At 27.7% G+C, this 18,890-nt stretch overlaps 3 protein-coding genes across 7 annotated transcripts in view; 2 read left to right on the top strand and 1 right to left on the bottom strand.

The window, feature by feature from the left end:
- Positions 1-13,049, top strand: part of LOC127068622 (tachykinin-like peptides receptor 99D) — a 65,806-nt gene extending 52,757 nt beyond the window's left edge. For 2 of the 3 annotated variants that reach the window (XM_051004973.1, XM_051004974.1), the window contains 3 exons: positions 2,927-3,077; positions 9,619-9,815; positions 9,992-10,345. In XM_051004973.1, coding sequence (XP_050860930.1) covers positions 2,927-3,077; positions 9,619-9,815; positions 9,992-10,325 — 682 coding nt within the window. In that variant the 3' untranslated portion in view covers positions 10,326-10,345. Of the gene's footprint in view, positions 1-2,926; positions 3,078-9,618; positions 9,816-9,991; positions 10,346-10,989 lie in introns of those variants that run through there. The other variant, XM_051004975.1, reaches the window with a different exon arrangement.
- Positions 13,039-14,730, bottom strand: LOC127068624 (peptide deformylase, mitochondrial-like). Of its 3 annotated transcripts, none has more exons than XM_051004979.1 (4): positions 14,360-14,730; positions 13,820-14,197; positions 13,346-13,496; positions 13,039-13,105 (listed from the first exon to the last, which is right to left on the bottom strand). In XM_051004979.1, exons 1-3 carry the CDS (start codon positions 14,591-14,593, stop codon positions 13,392-13,394), a joined length of 717 nt encoding a protein of 238 aa, XP_050860936.1. In that variant the 5' UTR covers positions 14,594-14,730; the 3' UTR covers positions 13,039-13,105; positions 13,346-13,391. The 3 variants fall into 3 exon arrangements, with proteins under 3 accessions (XP_050860936.1, XP_050860933.1, XP_050860934.1); XM_051004977.1 differs by having other exon boundaries at positions 13,092-13,246; XM_051004976.1 differs by having other exon boundaries at positions 13,087-13,496.
- Positions 14,731-16,321: 1,591 nt separating this feature from the next.
- Positions 16,322-18,535, top strand: LOC127068642 (3-hydroxyisobutyryl-CoA hydrolase, mitochondrial-like). The gene is made up of 7 exons (XM_051005027.1): positions 16,322-16,711; positions 16,779-16,879; positions 16,955-17,202; positions 17,274-17,515; positions 17,629-17,848; positions 17,947-18,134; positions 18,217-18,535. Exons 1-7 carry the CDS (start codon positions 16,648-16,650, stop codon positions 18,345-18,347), a joined length of 1,194 nt encoding a protein of 397 aa, XP_050860984.1. The 5' UTR covers positions 16,322-16,647; the 3' UTR covers positions 18,348-18,535.
- The last annotated feature ends 355 nt before the right edge of the window (positions 18,536-18,890 follow it).

Raw genomic sequence — 18,890 nt, 5'->3', positions numbered from 1 at the left:
GCTTTATCGTAAAATTCGTATCACCTACCTATACACTATCGCATAAGCGTTGATGGAACACCATAAGATCTATAAATCTTTCTTTGCGGCGTTCATCTATTTTTTGCTTATTTTTTTCTTTGTATCGATCATTATCTTTCTTTATACTTTTTTTCTTTCCTTTTCTTTTTTACGTTCATGGTATACATAATTACGGTTGATATAATTATTAATCATAATTAATGAATATTACTTTAGTTTTTTAATTTTTTTCCTTAATGAACTTTTTCTTTTGTTTTTTTTTTTATTCTAGCTTATCGTTATTACAATAAATATTAAGCATTTGCATGTTTATCTTTCTTTATATACTCTTTCCATATCCTTCGGTCGCACTTACATTAGATTACACGAAATTAACTTATCACGATTTCATTAACGCTAGAGATTATCGGTTAACTTCGAGACAATACGTGGGACGTTTTAATCAAGCGAATAATTTCAACGTTTCATCATCAGTCGCGCAAATTTTCTCTTTAAACGCATAAATAGTAAATCAACATTTTTCAAAAATAAAATGAAACTCAAAGAACGAGACAAGAAGATAAAATAAATGTAATAAAAATGTTAGTAATAATTACGTTGAAATATTATGATAATGATAAAATGATTACGATACATAAGACATATACATATTAATTGAAATTTTAATCGAACTTTAAATGTATCTAGGTATCATCATATTAATAATTTCAAAGAAGAGTCTAGCACCTGATTACTGAAACATTTCATTGGAAATTCAATGAAATATCTTCCTTTGAGATCAATCAAGACAGATATGTATCATGAAATACGTTGAGCATAGTATAATTGTGGCACTGAATTTAATTCTTTGAAATGACTCGATTTCTAAGAAATTTTCTCATTCATATTTTATTATATATTAATTTTTATTATTATATTTATTATTATATATAATTTTTTAATTTAATTATAATTTAATATATATATATTTATTTATTAGGAGAATATAATTATTTCATATATGTATATCGATAAGATAGTTTTCTTTTAAGATAGTATTCCAATAGAATATTCGATTGTTATGATTATTATTAATAATGGCAAGCGATAAGTAGCGAATTTCATAAGCTCCATTTAACAGAATCACGATAACAGTCTTTGCAAAGCAAAACGTGGTTCCACTTCTAATCCAACAGAACGATGGATTCTCCGAGTTAGAGAAACTAGTTAGAAGAACCTTTACGTTTGCGAACTGCACTCGTGATCGCATTCGCGGTCCAACGATCTAAATTGAAAGCTAATTCCTTAGGAAGTTCTTGTTATCATTAATCCTTAAATGCAAAATGCTTATTAAAGCCATTATAACATATTAATATCTAATATTTTAACAATTAAATTGTCCAAGAAATTTCACGTAAAAAATATTTAATATTCATTTAAATAACTAGCATAATATTTGTTTAATAAGAATTTTTAAAGAACAATGTCGTACATTAAAATATTAAGAATAATCTTATAGGTATATTTTATACGTGAAACGTAAATCTTTTTTTAAAAAATTCATGATTAATATTACATCAAACGAAATTGTTATTTAATTTTAGTTTTGTTTTCATTAGAATAATATCTCACGTTAAATATTGAATTTATTATTTCTCGACATAATGTAAAATATATCATTGAATTATCTTCAGTTAGATTACTTTGAAATTTCTAGCATATGAGAGATCGTGTGCACGCACAAATAACCATCCTTTAATCGTTAAACAAAAGAGCAATTTATCGAACGGAAGCAGTGCTTTGAGTACTCAAAGTGCATACTTAATCGAACAGCCAGACGAATAGCTATTAAATAATAATAATATTGCTAGAGGAGTCAAGGCAACTGAGCAAACGATAGATAAGTTGATCGATTTTATTTTATTACTCTCTTCTTTTTTTCAATAAAAATATTCATATCTGTTTAAAGAATCATCTTTCAAAAAATCCACATCTGTTTAATTTATTTAATCCGTCATTGAATTATATTCAAAGATATTTAACAATCAAGAAAATGCAAGAGGATAGCTTTTTTCAACGGAAGTCATCTATTTAATTTAGCGATTATCTAAATACTTTAGCAATCTTAAGGTTTAACGATCAGCTCGGAGAATTTAACGAAACGATCTATCCTTTTAAAAGGATAACAAAGATCCCTTTAAACTTTTAACTTTTATGAGGGAAAAAGTAAAAAAAAAAAATAAGAAGAAAAAGATAAGAATTGAAACGACTCCGGTTTTAATTAAATTTTAATTGAAATATTCCACGATTAATCGATATTAAAAATGAATAGTCAAACTGGAAATATCTAACATGAGACAAAATAGAAAGAGAGAGAGAGAGAGAGAACGAGAGAGGAGGCTGAAGCGAAAGAATAAAATAAAGATCCTTTAACAATAATGTTTTAATATAATATGAAGAACGATTAGAATGATTAAACTTCCTTTAGATTTAATTTCAAAAGACTATTCTACCTCTCATGCGTCTTAATTAAAATGATTAACGAGGTATAGCAAACGATTAATCATATTCGTCAGGTCGTCAACTCAAAGTGGTAATATTACATCCCACTTTCGACCATGCTAAAAGCAACTCTCTCTGTCTCTCTCTCTCTCTCTCTCTCTCTCTCTCTCTCTCTCTCTCTCTCTCTCTCTCTCATCCATCTCTCATCCCCTTGTACTTTTAATCGTAATTTGCTTTCTACCGTTCGCTCGTTTGTGGTCCTATTATAACGAGCTAATTCATTTTGCCTTACGTAAAATTTTCCAACCAATTTACAGATAAATAGGTTACGTTAGATGTATGTTCCTACTTAAAAAAAAAAAAGAAAAAACAAGAAAGAATAAAACACGATAAGAATTAAAATATTGTCTATTCTTTTTTGCAGGTACAACGTAATCTTTATGATCCTAACATATTTTCTACCAATCGGCTCGATGACTTTCACGTATGCCAGAGTCGGTGCAGAATTATGGGGCTCGCAAAGCATCGGTGAAGCTACAGCAAGACAATTGGAAAATATTCGAAGTAAACGAAGGGTATGTATTGCATGTATATATCTATCTATGTATAAATTAAATACAAAAAAGAAATTCTTCGTAATGTATAGACATATATATTAAATCAAATGGAATTTAGGACACATCTCGTAGATAGATAACTGTTATCGATCGTAAAGAAAATCGAAGGTTTTCGAAGGTATTGAAAATACATGAGAATATCTCGTGGGAAGCATGGTATCTACCTTTTATCGGACATTCAATGGATAGCCAACCGATCGACGTGTCCAAGTAGACATCACTTTAATTAGAATGAAACGAGCCGCAAATCGACAGAGATAGAGAGAGAGGGGGGGGGAAGAGAGAGACGAAATGAAAAAAAAAGAAAAGAAAACAAAGAGAAAGAATAGTTGAGTAATCGTTAACTGCACTTCGACATTTTGTAGCCTTCCAAAGTATATCGTATCCTAAGAGAAACTATATAAACGAGCTCGATTAATTAACCTTACGCAATTTCCGTCCACACGAGCCGCAACTTGAACCATGTTCATTCCGTATGCTATAGCAGATGATAACGCACACGTAGAATGTACCCAAGAGTATGGTCAAACGTTAACAACCAATATTCGTTCGTTCGAAAAGCTTTATTACCTTTCCAATTATTTCATTCTTTTCGTCTTCTCGACTATCTATCATCTTGTATTTAATATTTTTTCTTTTTTTTTTTATTGGTTCATTATCTTAAATCATTTGTAAATTCACCAAACTACACAACAGTTGCGATAAATATGATGTTTTTGATCGAGAGATGTTTTTTATATTACTTCTTTTTTCCTTTTTTATTTTTTCTTTTCTTTTCTTTCTTCGTTTCTTCATCATTCAACCTTTATATAATCATTTATAATATTTTCTTATTTATTCTTCTTTTTTTTTATTTCACTCAGAGACAATAAAATTTAATTTCTTAGTTAAGATTAAGCTGAGGTGCCCTTACGAGAAGAATAAAAAAACCATCGCCAAGCAATCAATGTCACGATTAAAAGGCCTTTATCGGTCAATGGCTAACTGATCGAGTTCAGTTCAATGAACGAATTCATTTTCTAAAGGCAAAGAGAAAAAGAAAAAAAGAAAGAAAGGAAGAGAAAAGGGAAGAGAAAAAGAGAAAAAGAGAAATATGAATTTGAGAAGGTTCATTCGATAAAATGATATGTCTTTTCGATTCTATCGATCGAATGCTAATTTAAGCTAACTAGTGCCGAAATAATCGATTCAAATAAATTATCAAATGTTATCAATAGAAATATGTTTCATGTATTTCATTCATATCAACGATTCATTTATGAAGATTATGTCAATTTATATCTATTGAAATTTTAATGCCTGATGATAGATATCACTCCATACATTGTCGATAATGTTGCTTGTCAACGCCATTTATCAGTAAATAACTTTTTCTATCTCCTATTGATATGCAACACATTATTGCACATGTGCAATAAAGGGTTGCTTATCTCAAAGGAGTCCCCTAAAAAAAACTATAGAAATGAAACAATTAATTTTTATATTAATTTAAAAATTATATAATAAACAATCTAAAAATGAAAATCCTTATATAAAATACTCTGCATTTAAATATTCTAGAACTTAAAATTCAAACGTTGAATTTACGTGTGATCTCGCATGGTTTGTTTTGCTCAATTAATTTTCCATATCGAGAATGCATGCCGCGCACGCTTACAATTTATTGCATTGCCAATTATATCGTTTACACAATGGACAACATACCAAACGACTATAACTATGCTATCAACCAAGATATAACAAATTCCAAGGTAAAATGCAAATATAAACAATAAAACATATTAATCATGATTATGCAATGAGATCTTTAAAAACGTAATCTATAAAAAGCGTGATTTTGAAAATGCTATTATTTTATTTTTTTATCGACTTAAATATTACAATTGAAAAAAAAAAGAAATATGAATTAAATTATTATAAACATTCGATTAAGATAATTGAAAAATTACTATATTAACTACTACACATTATATAAAGCGCAAAAGAGATAATAGCAATTTTTCTTTACAACGATCTAGATAACAGGTAAAATAATGCATTACACCTATACATAAATGCTAGTATAAGTTCGTAGGAAGTTGAAGGTGTAGCTGTTAGCTTCATAACGTATTGTTATCGGTAATTTGCATAATAGAAGGAGGCATAAAAGCTATCGCAGTACAATCACCATAGATACTAAATATAGTAAGTGCAAGCAGCCTCTACACAATTTCGTGGCGCTTGCAATATCTATTTTGGCTTTTACCTAAGTTTATCGTTGATACTCAAGAGCAAACGTGTAAAGGAAATCTAATTAAGGTGGAGTACTTACTTAAATTTAATATGTCTTGAAAATATTCGATTTATTTCGATGCATATCATCGATTTCAAGACGTCGTAAAACTCGAGACGAATTTGAAAGTTTTTTTCTTTTTGAATTGGAAAAAAAACTTTTTTCTCTTCTATTTTGTTTCGTGAAATTATGATAAATGGATGATGTAACTTGTATTGCGTTTAAGATTAACATCTGGCGAGACAAGGACGGATATAACGAAACGCATTGGTCGCAAGTGCCTACACACGGAATACTTCTTTCATGTCGCGACCATATGCCAACTTTATTCAAGCTTGATAAATAATACAAAATTTGCGATAATTTTATAATCTACAAGAGAATCGAAAATACTCGAATCGTAAACTATGGCGAAAGTGTAAAATAATATGGAACACATGTTAGGTAATATATACGTAAGTCTAAACAAAAAAAGTATCTCGTTTATTTTTACACTTTAGTAGAAATCATTGTGATGATTAAAACGATAGATTTCAAGGGATCGACAAGTTGCAATAAATCTTCTCGAGCTTGGATACGTTATTTCGTTTTTTTTTCTCCATCAACGATAAAAGATATTACGCTTATTTTTGGACGATCAAAGAACTTTGATTTATGCTCGACGTATACATGATATATATTGCTATCTATTTTGTTAAAAGGAAACGTAAATGATAATAACAAAGACATATAAATTTTATTCGATCCGAAAAAAAATAATAATAATAATAGAAAAAAGATTTAAAAACTTCAGCAATTGCAATATTTATAAAATTAGTCAATCTTTAAAATCTTCTTTTTCTTTTACTGAAGATATTATTCATAAGATATTAAATAACAAAATAGCATAATAATAATAAAGATAATAAAAATCCAAAGAGAAAACAAAAGATAAGACAAACTAAAGTCCACTTTTCACACGGTTTATAAAAGAAAAGAGAGAGAATCTATGAAAGTATTTCGTGAGTTCATCGTCGGATTTAATTTCCAGGGATACTATGAATTTCTAAAAAGAAAGACACATCCTCTCCTTTTCTCATCATCCTTTTTTTTCTTTTTCTTTTCTACACGGTAAAGAGAATCTTTGAAAGAACGTTCATAGTTTTCCCGCGTAAAGGGAGACAAATTGGAAGAAAATAAGGAGAAAGAAATGGAAATGTAATTTTCTGTTGTATGTATATACTCAAGAGGAAAAATGATATAGATCGTTTTTTCGTCCCTAAAAAGAAAGTTATACAAATTCAATCGAAGTAAATTTTTTATTTTTCTTATAAAAAAATAAAAAATAAAAAAGAAGCAAGAAGGAAGAAAATGTAAGAAAGAATAAGATAAAATTTAGTTGGACGATAGCTAGTAGTTCGGTTCCGTTGTTCAGGTACTACTACCTCTATCGGATTTCGATTAGGAGACAAAGGATTGGTCTCTTCTGTATACGTGAAACCCCAGTTCTCTACTCCGGAACACCCAAGCAACTACATCAAACCAAAGTGAATCACAGTTATACGAAGAAAATGCGACCTGCATACGTATATGTTCACACAATTACTAGTTCGATTCGTATAGGAACGAGAGATTAAACGACGAGAAGTGCACGGTAAGGGTTAAACGATAGAACGTATTAGATAGAACGTATTCGATTTATCGTGATCGTTATATCATGTATGAAAGTATAATCACATTTCCATGAAATTAGCCTAATTTTGATACACATTCGAAAGATGAACTGAAAGTCTGAACAATTTTCTTTTTCTTTCCTTTCAACATAATGAATAATATAAATTTGAAAAGAAATTCTTATCGGATCTTCACAATTTTTTCTCTCCCAGCTCATCGAGTTCTTCATCTGACACAATCGATAAATCTTTCTGAAGAAAGAAATTTCAAGATTTTTCAAGAAGGATTTTTCTAACCACGTATCTTACCAAGACATTTGTCAGAATCTACTTGGAAGAATTGATCGAACCGACAAGAAGATACTTGCTGCAGAACTTTAAACGTGAAATTACAACGTCAGAGGGAAAAAGAGAATTACGTTTTGTCTCACACTATTGAGTTTCGGCCCACTCTACTCGATGTTTAAACTGGATCAACGAAGAGATATTAAATCTACCTCTTCCGAAAGACGAAAAGTACACTCTTACGAACTCTTTTTATTTCTTCGATAAAGAAATATAAAGAACCTAAAGGAATAAATGATGATTATCGACTATGCTTTTTGTAAATTGCAAAATGTCGAGTATAATTACATTATTCTATAGAGAAGATATTAAAAAAAAAAACAAACAGGAAAGAAGAAAAAGAAAATTAATTATCTCAACTAATTATAAACCTGAAGACTTTAATAACGGTGTCGGTAACGTTAATCTCTACTGCTGTTTATCGATAAAACAGATTTTTCTTAAGACGCCTGTAGCTAGACTACTCTGTATTATATATGTGTACGAATGTGTTACCTAATATTAAAGATTAACAAAAAATATTATAAATTTTTATTTCGACATTCGAAGTAGTATATCAGCCTTATAGTAAATTATAAATTATTATAAAAAAGGAATACATAAATGTGGAAAAATGTAATATACTGAAAAGAGGAGAATGTAGATCGAATAATAACTGACGTTGAGTGCTATATTTTCACGTCAGAAAGCAAGAAATATCTATGCACATTGGCGAATGGTGAGAGTGCTTTAAGTACTCAGCGCAGTACCAACAGTAATGGAAGTTTTACTACCATGATATATTCTATGTGTAGAAATCATCTTCGTCTAAAAGTCCGTCTACCTCTGAACGAATATTCGATGAAAAAATAACAAGAGGATGACAAGATATAAAAGCTGACCCATCCAAATTTTCTTCTGGATAGAATATGAATAAATAATATATTTAAATCATATCAATTATATATATGTAAATTCTACTGATTGTTATATAAAAAAAATATTATTATATTTGTTATATAGCACAGTAAATTCTATGCGTTTCTTTTTTGCGTAAAAAAATATATATATATTGTTATTATATTTACTTTTTTCTTTTTTTTTTACATAATATAATGCGTAATGCAATACTTATATATTTTTATTTATGAAAAGAAAAGTAAGAAATATCGCTATTATTTGTTCTCCCTTGTAGCGTTTTTAAAGTCAATTTTTCTAAAGTCAAGTTCGTTATATTATGTAAAATAATTCTAAGCAGAAAATATCGTCCCATATAAAGCATATAAAAAAATAAATTTATGATAATCGAATTCAAGAAGTTATGTCAATTAAAGAAATAAGATATTCTTTGAAGTCAAACGTAAACACGAGATTTCGAGAAAATATATACTCAATTAAGAGAAATCCTATCTCATTTTAGTTGATAATATAAGCTACTGGCTAAACGATGAGCAAATGTAGAATTTAAGATAAACGGGTTATTTTCAATATATATATTGAAAGAAAGAAAGAGAGAGAAAGAGAGAAAAAGAGACGGAGAGAGAGAGAGGGGGGAAAGAAAAGAGGAAGAGACAGAGATTTAGATACCAAACGATGAAGAAGAGAAAGTGAAGGACGGAAAGGTATTCGTTCCTAACCACCGACGACAAAATAGTTTTCCCCATAGACGAAAACCACAAAACCGCAGTGGCCATCACAGAACGGGTAAACTTCAATGATGCTCTCTATCTGTCTCTTTCTTTTTCTGTCTATCTGTTCTATTTTCTATCTCTTTTTCTCTTATAAAATTTAAAAGATTTACAATAGAAATAATCTCTTTAAAAAAAAAAGGTTTCAATGACAATGTCAACGCAATTTGAATGAAATCGATCCTAAAATTTATTTATTTTAATGAATATGAAAAAATTATTAAATAATTTCTTCTATCGTAAACTATAAATTACAAAACCAATCGTTTCTACTTTATAAACGTTCTATAAACGAAAAAGCACGTACTCTACTCTCATTAAACTAACTTCGTTAATTTTCGTGTCTTACCAACCGAAAAATTAGAATTAGCTGGGGAATCTACAAAGATGAGATTGTTAAAGGAACATTATCGTTCTACATAAAATCAACGAAATATCAAAGCGAAAATACGTTCGATTCGGAATCATAATAATAGCAATGAAGGAAATTCTTACAAATGAATGAGCATGAACAATTGAATTCAAAATAAAAATCCTAATACATATTGATATTTTTTTTTTAGGTCGTCAAGATGATGATCGTAGTGGTGGTAATATTTGCTGTCTGTTGGTTACCATTTCACGTGTACTTCATAATAACATCGTACCTGCCAGAGATCACAAACAAACCTTACATCCAAGAAGTCTTTCTTGGTATCTATTGGCTGGCCATGTCCAATAGCATGTACAATCCTATAATTTATTGTTGGATGAATTCTAGGTAAGAGTTTACATATTAAGTACGTATTTATAAGAAACTTTATCTAATTGCACTTAATTAAAAAAATATTTGAAACATCTCGAATAAGTGTCTAAAACAATTATTTCATTCGCTATAATCTAAATATACTTGTTCATTCATTTAGAATATGTCTAAATTTGTATTCGATCGTTTAGATTCCGTCGTGGTTTCGCTCAACTTTTTTCATGGTGTCCATGGGTGCGGGTCACCCCTGAACCTGCTCTCTCTCGTTCAGAGGCAGTTACATCACGATATAGTTGCACCGGAAGTCCCGAAGCCAACACCAGGATATCACGGAACGGTACGTCATCCTGTACATCCTCGGATCATCCTTGCACGTCAACTTCAACAACATCAAGAAGTGAATCCTACAGTGAAACGCACACTGGAACAAGCTTACCACTTTTCGAAAGCTCACGAAAATCTGGAGAACTTCCCATCGATATGCAGGACCTTTCATTTAAATTGCAATCAAATAACATACGTTAAAAAAATACCAGATTATATATATATATATATATATATATATATATATATATATATATCACTAAAATTTTTATTATAATTTACGTTTTTCTATTTTCATGATTTCGTCTGCATGACTATATATGATATTTATCTGCGTTAGAAAAAAATAAGTGTAATTAATTTTTGCATAAGAATTTACACATCTATTAACAATTAAGGCTTTGTACTTTATCGTTTATGTTATTCCTACTTTTTTTAAGTTACAACTTATATATAATAGATTATGTAACAAGTGAGAAAAGAGATTTTAGGTTTAATATTTCTTTTTTATATAATTTGTTTTTCTTCCTTTTTTTTTTAGTTAGATAAAATTGCGTTACGTCAAAGCTGAGAAAAGTAGATGATAGAGACGAGGAGATTCAAATTTCCGATTTTTCCTCTTATTTCCCAAGAGAACAATACTCGTGAAATAGAAAATACGTAAGACAGATATTTTATTTTGTCGAATATTCCCAATGGAATCTGATATCATATATACATGATATATAATAATTCATGTGTCTATATATATATATTTGTTTTGAATTATTTTTTTCACAAACGCACAATAATTTTATTGCTTTAGATTTGATATATAACAAAGATCGAAAGAGAGAAAGAAAAACATGACTATATCCTTTAACAGGCACGGTACGAATACCGCTGCATCTACAATCGACGAGAGGAGAAGGAAATGAACGATTTTTGGGACATCAAATTCGTGGAAGAAGATGGAGAAATACTCAAGAAAGAGGGCTCGTTTCCTGACAAGACCAAGAAATTACTACTACTACTACTACTACTACTACTAATCAGCAACAACAGCAACAACACCATCAACAACATCAACAAGTGCATACTTGGATATGAAGAGATTTATATCCATAAAAGTACATTAGCATGCACAACTTTTTAAACAGGTTCTATGTTATGGCTGAAAACCAAACGTTGGGAGAATCTTCATATCTTCTCATCCGTCGATGTAATAACCTTTTTTCTTCATACCATAATTTATGTTTATATTCTATTCCTTTTTTTTTAATATGTACATCACACGACGTTATCATGCCACGATTTACAATGCTAATTTTTTTTCAATCACATTCCCGCTATTACTTTTTCTTTTCCTCTTTTCTTCTTTTCATCAACGTTACCGCCGTCTTGTTAATTCACGCTCGTTGATTATGCTTAAAAAAAAGGAATAAAAGAAAAAAGAAAGAAAAACGGACCAATGACTATACAGTTACTATACTTTCCATAAGATTAAAAATAAAAAAGTCTTTTTCTAATATGAAAATTAAAAAAGAAAAAAAAAGAAAGGCACACATTGAAAGTTAGTTGAAAATACATGAAAATATTTGTTGTAACTTTATCTATTAATCTTTTAGAGAGATGAAAGGAAATGTTTCATTATGTACCTAATCTGCTTGTTCCTATCGTACATACATATATTCATTATACTAATAACCGAACTGATGTTGAAAGATACATACTTGTAATCGAGCCAAACACAAATTTCTTCACAAGATCTATTAATAAGATAAATCACTTTTTTTCGATAAATAAAGCATAATTTCCGAGTGATATTAGGCAGTTAATCATTCAATGACGAATTTTTTATAAATCAGTTTAATTATAAATTGATTATTTTCCCAATAGATATAAGATATATTTTTCTTACTTTTTTATTTCGATGTGTAATCAGATAAAAATAATTAATTTGAAATGGAAAATGTCGATGGGAAAAAAAAATAATTGTAATTGAAATTCGACCTAACTTTGTAATTGTTAAAAAAAAAAGTAATCTATAATTAAAATATTACCTTTGTTAAATTCTTCATCGACAACAATTTAAAGTTATCGATACTAGTCACACAAACACACGAGAGATTAAACGAATATAATTAAGATTCGTATAATTATACTTGATAATGTGAAAGAAATAATGATAATAAAAAAAAAGAAAAAAAAGTATACTTATGAAAGAAGCTTTGTTTAGAAAAAAATTCAGCTATTATTACGAAGCTAAAAAAGTACTCTGGGAAAACCAAACGCTTTTTAAGAATACGAATGTAAATAGTTAATATTATTAATCATTGTAATTAATTGTGTGTAAGGTAAACAAATTCGAGATATGATCGAGAATTATTAAAAATAAATTAATAAAAAAATATCCGTTTAATACCACGAAAAAAATATGTGACGATATGATAATTTCTTTATTTTTTTCGACGAGTATCGATACGAAATTAAAGAAAGAAAATAAAAAAATAAGAACCATAAAAAAATCATTAGAATTAAAAATAATCGAAAAGATTTTACGTGATGGACCATGAACCAAATAATTATTACCATAAAGAATGGCATATAAAAGAATTTAAAAAAATAAAATGTTTCTACTTGCTGTATAATTAATATCTATCGTAACGAAGATGGAAAAAGAAAAGAAAGAAGGAAGATCATTAATTTAATATACCACATTTGTCGAATGAATGATACCTTTAAATCAGTACTATTAGTATATAAAATTACACTACACCTTGTATGCATTTCTGATAATTAACAGTAACAAAATAAGAGATCTCGTGAGAGAATGATCGACAAAAAAATGTGTGAAATTTTACGTAACATCCATAAATCGTAGATTTGATAATCACCTCTCTCTTTCTCGCCCCCCCCCCCCCCCCTCTCCCTCTCTCCCTCTCCCGCTCCCTCCCTCTCCCTCTCTCTCTCTCCCTCCTTCTCTCCTAGGATCTGTGATTCTAGAAGATACATAGAAAAAGAAAGAAAAAGAAAAGCATTGGTACAATACATATGTCCAATGAAAAAACAATGCAGAATATAGATGTATACGCATTATCTTATACATATATAACGTCGTGTATTCTGCTATTAATTGTATCCTAGAAGATGCATTAATAAAAGTACCATATTTTTTATATCGCTATTATATGTTTATCATTAGATATCATTATATATTAGTTATATATCTTACTACTCACATATATATTCACCTACATATTTTCTCCAAAACTTTTCATACGAATTTTATGAATCGAATCGTATCTCTATGAGTCCTTTATGCTTGTTCACTTCATTCCAATAACAACAAGAAAACGTTCGTCTATCCATTTTATCCGTGTATAATATTCCCTGACAAAAAATTAAATTATAATTAAAATTTGCATTTATTGATTATTATTATTTAATCTGATTATTGATACGTTAATCATGATTAGCAAATTTAATGTTACAAAATCATAAGAGAAACAAAAAATGTGAAATTTATTTCAATGTTATATTACTTTAAAAATATTTCTACAGAATCTTTTTAATAGAATGACAAATATCAACTAATACTTATGATATGTTTAAATATTATCTACATATATACAGTTTAATATTTCAATTAAATATCTAAAAAAATAAATACTTAATTAATAAGTCAAACAGAATAAAACAACGATTCTACTCACATTCAAATGATCCATTTCATGTTGAATGATTCTTGCTGCCCATCCTTTGAACCTGACCGTAACTTCTTCAGAGGATTCATTGAAAGCTTTAATCTCAACTTCTCTTGCTCTAGGTACTTCTGCAGAGTAACCTCGAACACTAGCACATACTTCGGGAAATGAAACTAACTTATGATCTATGATACGAATGGTAGGGTTAATAAATACTTGTAACGGTATTACTTCCATTTCACGAATTTTCATCAAATTTTCACCAATATCCTTTAAATGTTTTTCTGTAACTTGTATCATAAAAACTTTCCATGGTAAACCAATTTGACAAGCAGATAATCCAAAGGTATCATAAATTTCCATAATTATTTTCATTTGTTTTATAACCTTTTAACAAATATTTTTTATGTTAAACATCCATTTTAATTATTAACACCTTTTAAGATATAATATGTATGTATAAATATGAGTATAAACATTGAAGAGATAGGTTAGGTTAACGATATTATTAATTATTGTATTAATTAAATAATAAAAAGAGAGACTCACCATTTGAAATTGAAAGAATTGAATAACTTCGAGATTTACCGGCAAGGTTGGTGTGCGCAAAACAGGATCACCAACTTGTGTAATATGAAAATAAGGAGGTTTACTTTCTGACTGATAAACAAAACGTCTGAACGCACGTTTTATTTTCCTCATATTAACAAACGATCGTATTTCATTTTTCCACGGTCGGAACTTCGAATATATCGTTTTAACAGGAATAATGTTTTTTAACATGATTTCTAATATTTATTTGTAATAATTTTATGTTGCTCCGACCACGACTTTGGTTACGTACAGTGCTATCTATGACGATACTAATTTCACATTTGTTAACCTATTCTAAACTAGCACCATCTTCTTCAAGGCACCGAAATTCGTTCGTTTAAAACATTAATTTGTATCAATTAATAAATGAATAAGCATATAGAATATCTACACAGAAATTAAGATACAGAAATATTACACAAATTTTATATATAATTAAGTATCTATATAAAATTATCTATATAAAATCGTCTGTAACCTAATCATAATATAATTTATAATATCGCTGTATTAATATCTTATTATTATTCTATTTTTTGTAAATACACAAATTATTTTTATTGAAACATTGCATTTTTCATGGACAACATAATAATGAAATTTGATTTTGTTGAAAATACAAAATGCAATTTTAAAATTAACACACACGATCATACGGTAAGTCTTTTTATATCCAAGAATTAATGTTTCTTATTCATTCTTTTTCTCTACTTTTTATAATGTTAAGGTATCTGATATTTCTTAATCACTTTATGATTGGTTCTATTTCATTTGTATTTTTGAAATAGGTGCTCTGTGTTATACTATTTTTACGATGCATTACAGACGCTAGATTGCATAACTTTGAAAATTGCAATTATCTTCTCTACCAATAATGAAACCAATAATATTCACATATATTACCATATAAATATAGCTTTTTTTTTTTAATTTCAAGGAAAATAAGATGTATTTTTCGAACTTATGAATATAGCAAAGGTGGCCAAATTATTAAAAAATGTATTTTAAGCATATTTTAAGCAAGTTTTTTTAATGTTTTTATTAGAAATATAATTCTTCAATTATTATAGTAATTATTATTTCTAAATACTAAAATAATCTTAATAGTTCTAATTATCATTTTTCTTCCTTTTCTTTTTTTTTTGGTTTTTTTATTTACTTAGAAATTATATATTATATTAATACGTTTTATCATAAAAATATGTTATATTATAAAAATTTATATTTTTAAATAAATATGTAATTCAGTCGTAGTTAAATCATTTCGATACCTGTCATTCGAAACATATTTAAATATGTTAGATAAGTAGAATTTATTATAGCTTGTTATCAATTTCAGTTTTTTTTTTCTAGTTAAAGAAAAAACTGAAAATGAAAAAAAAATTCTTTATATTTTTTAAAGCAAAAATATATTTCTAAATAAAAAAGATTCTTTATATTTTTTAAAAACAAAAAAAAATTAAGAGAGCTATTTATAAGACATTTTTATATAATTTATTTGAAAAATTGATCATTGAACTAAGAGTCGCAAAGAAGGTAATAAAGAACCGTAATTTAGCCATGCGTAGGATATAGTTTGAAAGGTCAACAACCTATTAGTCTTGTTATGACTTGATTACGATATCTATGAATTATGAAAACCTTATTTTATTTTTTCATGAATAAATCAGGCATTTCGTAGCCAACAAAAAATAAAAAAATATAAATGATAAATCGCTATTGCTAAATACATAGCTAAAATACATAGTATTAAACGAATACCGATGAATTAAAATTTAATTTAGCTATGAATAAGAAGATCGATGTTTGTTTTTCTTACGATTTAAGCGAAAAAAATAAAAGGTAGTGTTGGGATGATTTGTAAATAATGTTAATGCTACATTTATATAATTTCGAGGTAAAAGATATATCTTCTTAAAAATCATTCATATTTTTGCCGTCAAAAATAACGAATGAGTAACGAAGGTTGTTAAAAAGTGATAAACAAAAAAGTATAAATTCGAGGACAACGTGTTGACGGAACACATTTGTTAAAGAGAAGACCTAGCGAATATATATAAAACAATTCTACAACGATTTCTATTTATTTTTCTATACTTAGTGCTTCATTATTCTCTTTATACTAATATCTTTATAGTGAAATGTTTGTTTAAACAAAATACACATACGTCGAATCGCATATATTTTTTATTGTGTAGTCATAAGTGTTGAAAACTATTTTTCGAACAAAGTAGTTAACGATCATGTTAAGATTGAAATCATTAAACAGATTTGACATTCGTAAAATGATTCATACAATACGTCCAGGTAATTGCATATAAATAACGCATATTAAATTATTTCATTTCTAATCTGAAATATCCATTTTTTTCAGACCCGAGTACTACGGACTTAAGTCAACTACTTGCACAAGCTAATGAAATATGGGACAATTCATTTTGGGGAGTATGCAGTAATGATATTTTAGTTAAGGATGTAAGCTCATAAATTACTTTTCATTTCCCTTTCAATAGGATAAAAAAAGTATTGATTATTCACTTATTACAATAGTATCAAGATAATGGCCTGTTCACTATAGACCGACCAAAAACTTTTAATAGTATTACACCAGGAATATCTAAAATAATAAATGAAACACTACAAAAGTGGAAACATAATAAAAAATTAATAATGATAGAAGGATCTGGTGATAAGGCATTTTGTTCAGGAGGATATCTTGGAATGCCTGCAGCTTATCAACATTTAAAAAATGAACATTATAATATGCATAAAATAAAAACATTTCAAGAATATTATTCGTAAGTTTTATAATACTCCAATACCATACTTAATCGTGAAGAAAATATATAAGAAAACATTTTTTTAACAGACTGAGTTATAATATTGGTACATTAAAAGTACCTTTCATAGCCCTGATGAATAATATAACAATGGGATTAGGATCTGCGATATCTCTACAGGCTAAATACAGAATCGTCACAGAAAGATCAATTTATGCTATGCCAGAAGTTTCAATCGGTTATTTTCCTGATGCTTCAACTTGCTATACTTTTTCTAGATTACGAAATCATATAGGTTATCTTTTAGGCGTTACTGGATATAAGTTAAAAGGTATATATGTGTGTGTCTGTTATGTAAAAGAAAAACATAACGTTCTATTGGAAATTAATGTCTTTTTCAGCATCAAACAATTACATCTTAATATGTAAAAAATTTTCTGTTAGGTACTGACATCGTTCATTCTGGTATAGCCACTCATTTCGTTCCTTCAGAAAAATTAGAAAATTTGAAAAATGAATTGCTTAAATCTGATGCATCCAATATAGAAGAAATTATTAATAAATATCATGTTAATATATCAAACAATGATTTTAGCCTTAATCAGTATTTAGATATAATTGAAAATTGTTTTTCTGCTCCTACTGTCGAAGAAATCTTAGAAAGGTACATAATCTATCTTATTTTTTCCTCTACAAAATATATTGTCTATTACAGACAAATTTTATTAATTACATTGTTATTCTCATATTCAATTGATAAAGATTGAAAAAAGATAATTCGAAATGGTCCAGGAAAATTATAGAAATGATAAATGCAGCATCACCGACTTCTTTAAAGAGTGCTCTTCTTATTATTCAAAGAGGAAAAAATCTTGATCTTGCTGATTGTGCAAGAATGGATTGTAGAATGGGTCATAATTTACTTGTAGAAGGTTCTGACATTTTCAAAGGTACACATCTACATTTCTAATAAATTATTACACTTATTACAAGATTCTATTCACTAACGTCTCTAATATTTTATTTTTACAGGTATTAATGTTGTTCTTTATGAAAAAGATAGAAAACCAGAATGGAATCCTGCACGGTTAGAAGATGTACCAATGGAAAAGATAATTCATTATTTAGATAATGTATCACCAGAAAAAGAATTAAAATTATAATATAAAAGCAAAGGATTGACTAGAAAAAAAAACTAAACTATTTAACAATTACATTAATTAATCAATTAGACATATTAAATAATTTGAACTATTAAAAGCTAGGATATAATATTATTAATTTAAACTTTTTAATAATTTTTAACAACTTTTACATATGTTTTAATCTTGAAAAAAAAAAAAGAAATTTACTATAATTTATCTATAGACACAACTTTTAATTATGTAATTGTTTAGTCTTAATGTTTTAATAATAAAGTATTCTTACAATCAGTCAATTTTAAATAATATTTATATATAATAAAATACTTTGTTGCAGTTTAAATGTAATGTCATGTTTCCCTATTTTGTACCATGTATGTTTTACTTATACATTAAATTTCTTATATACATTATTTTTAGAAACTTTCAATCGATTTATAATGAAAATTATCTTATTATTATAATATTATATTACTTATTTTAATAATATTTAATAATAAATAAGTATCAAATATATATACGTATTGCAATATAAAAAACTTTTTTAAGTTGTATGTATTAGAA

Source organism: Vespula vulgaris, chromosome 13, assembly GCF_905475345.1.
Source record: "Vespula vulgaris chromosome 13, iyVesVulg1.1, whole genome shotgun sequence".
Classification (NCBI taxonomy): domain Eukaryota; kingdom Metazoa; phylum Arthropoda; class Insecta; order Hymenoptera; family Vespidae; genus Vespula; species Vespula vulgaris.
Note: the sequence above shows the minus strand (reverse complement) of the source record. Positions and strands in the feature narration are given on the sequence as shown.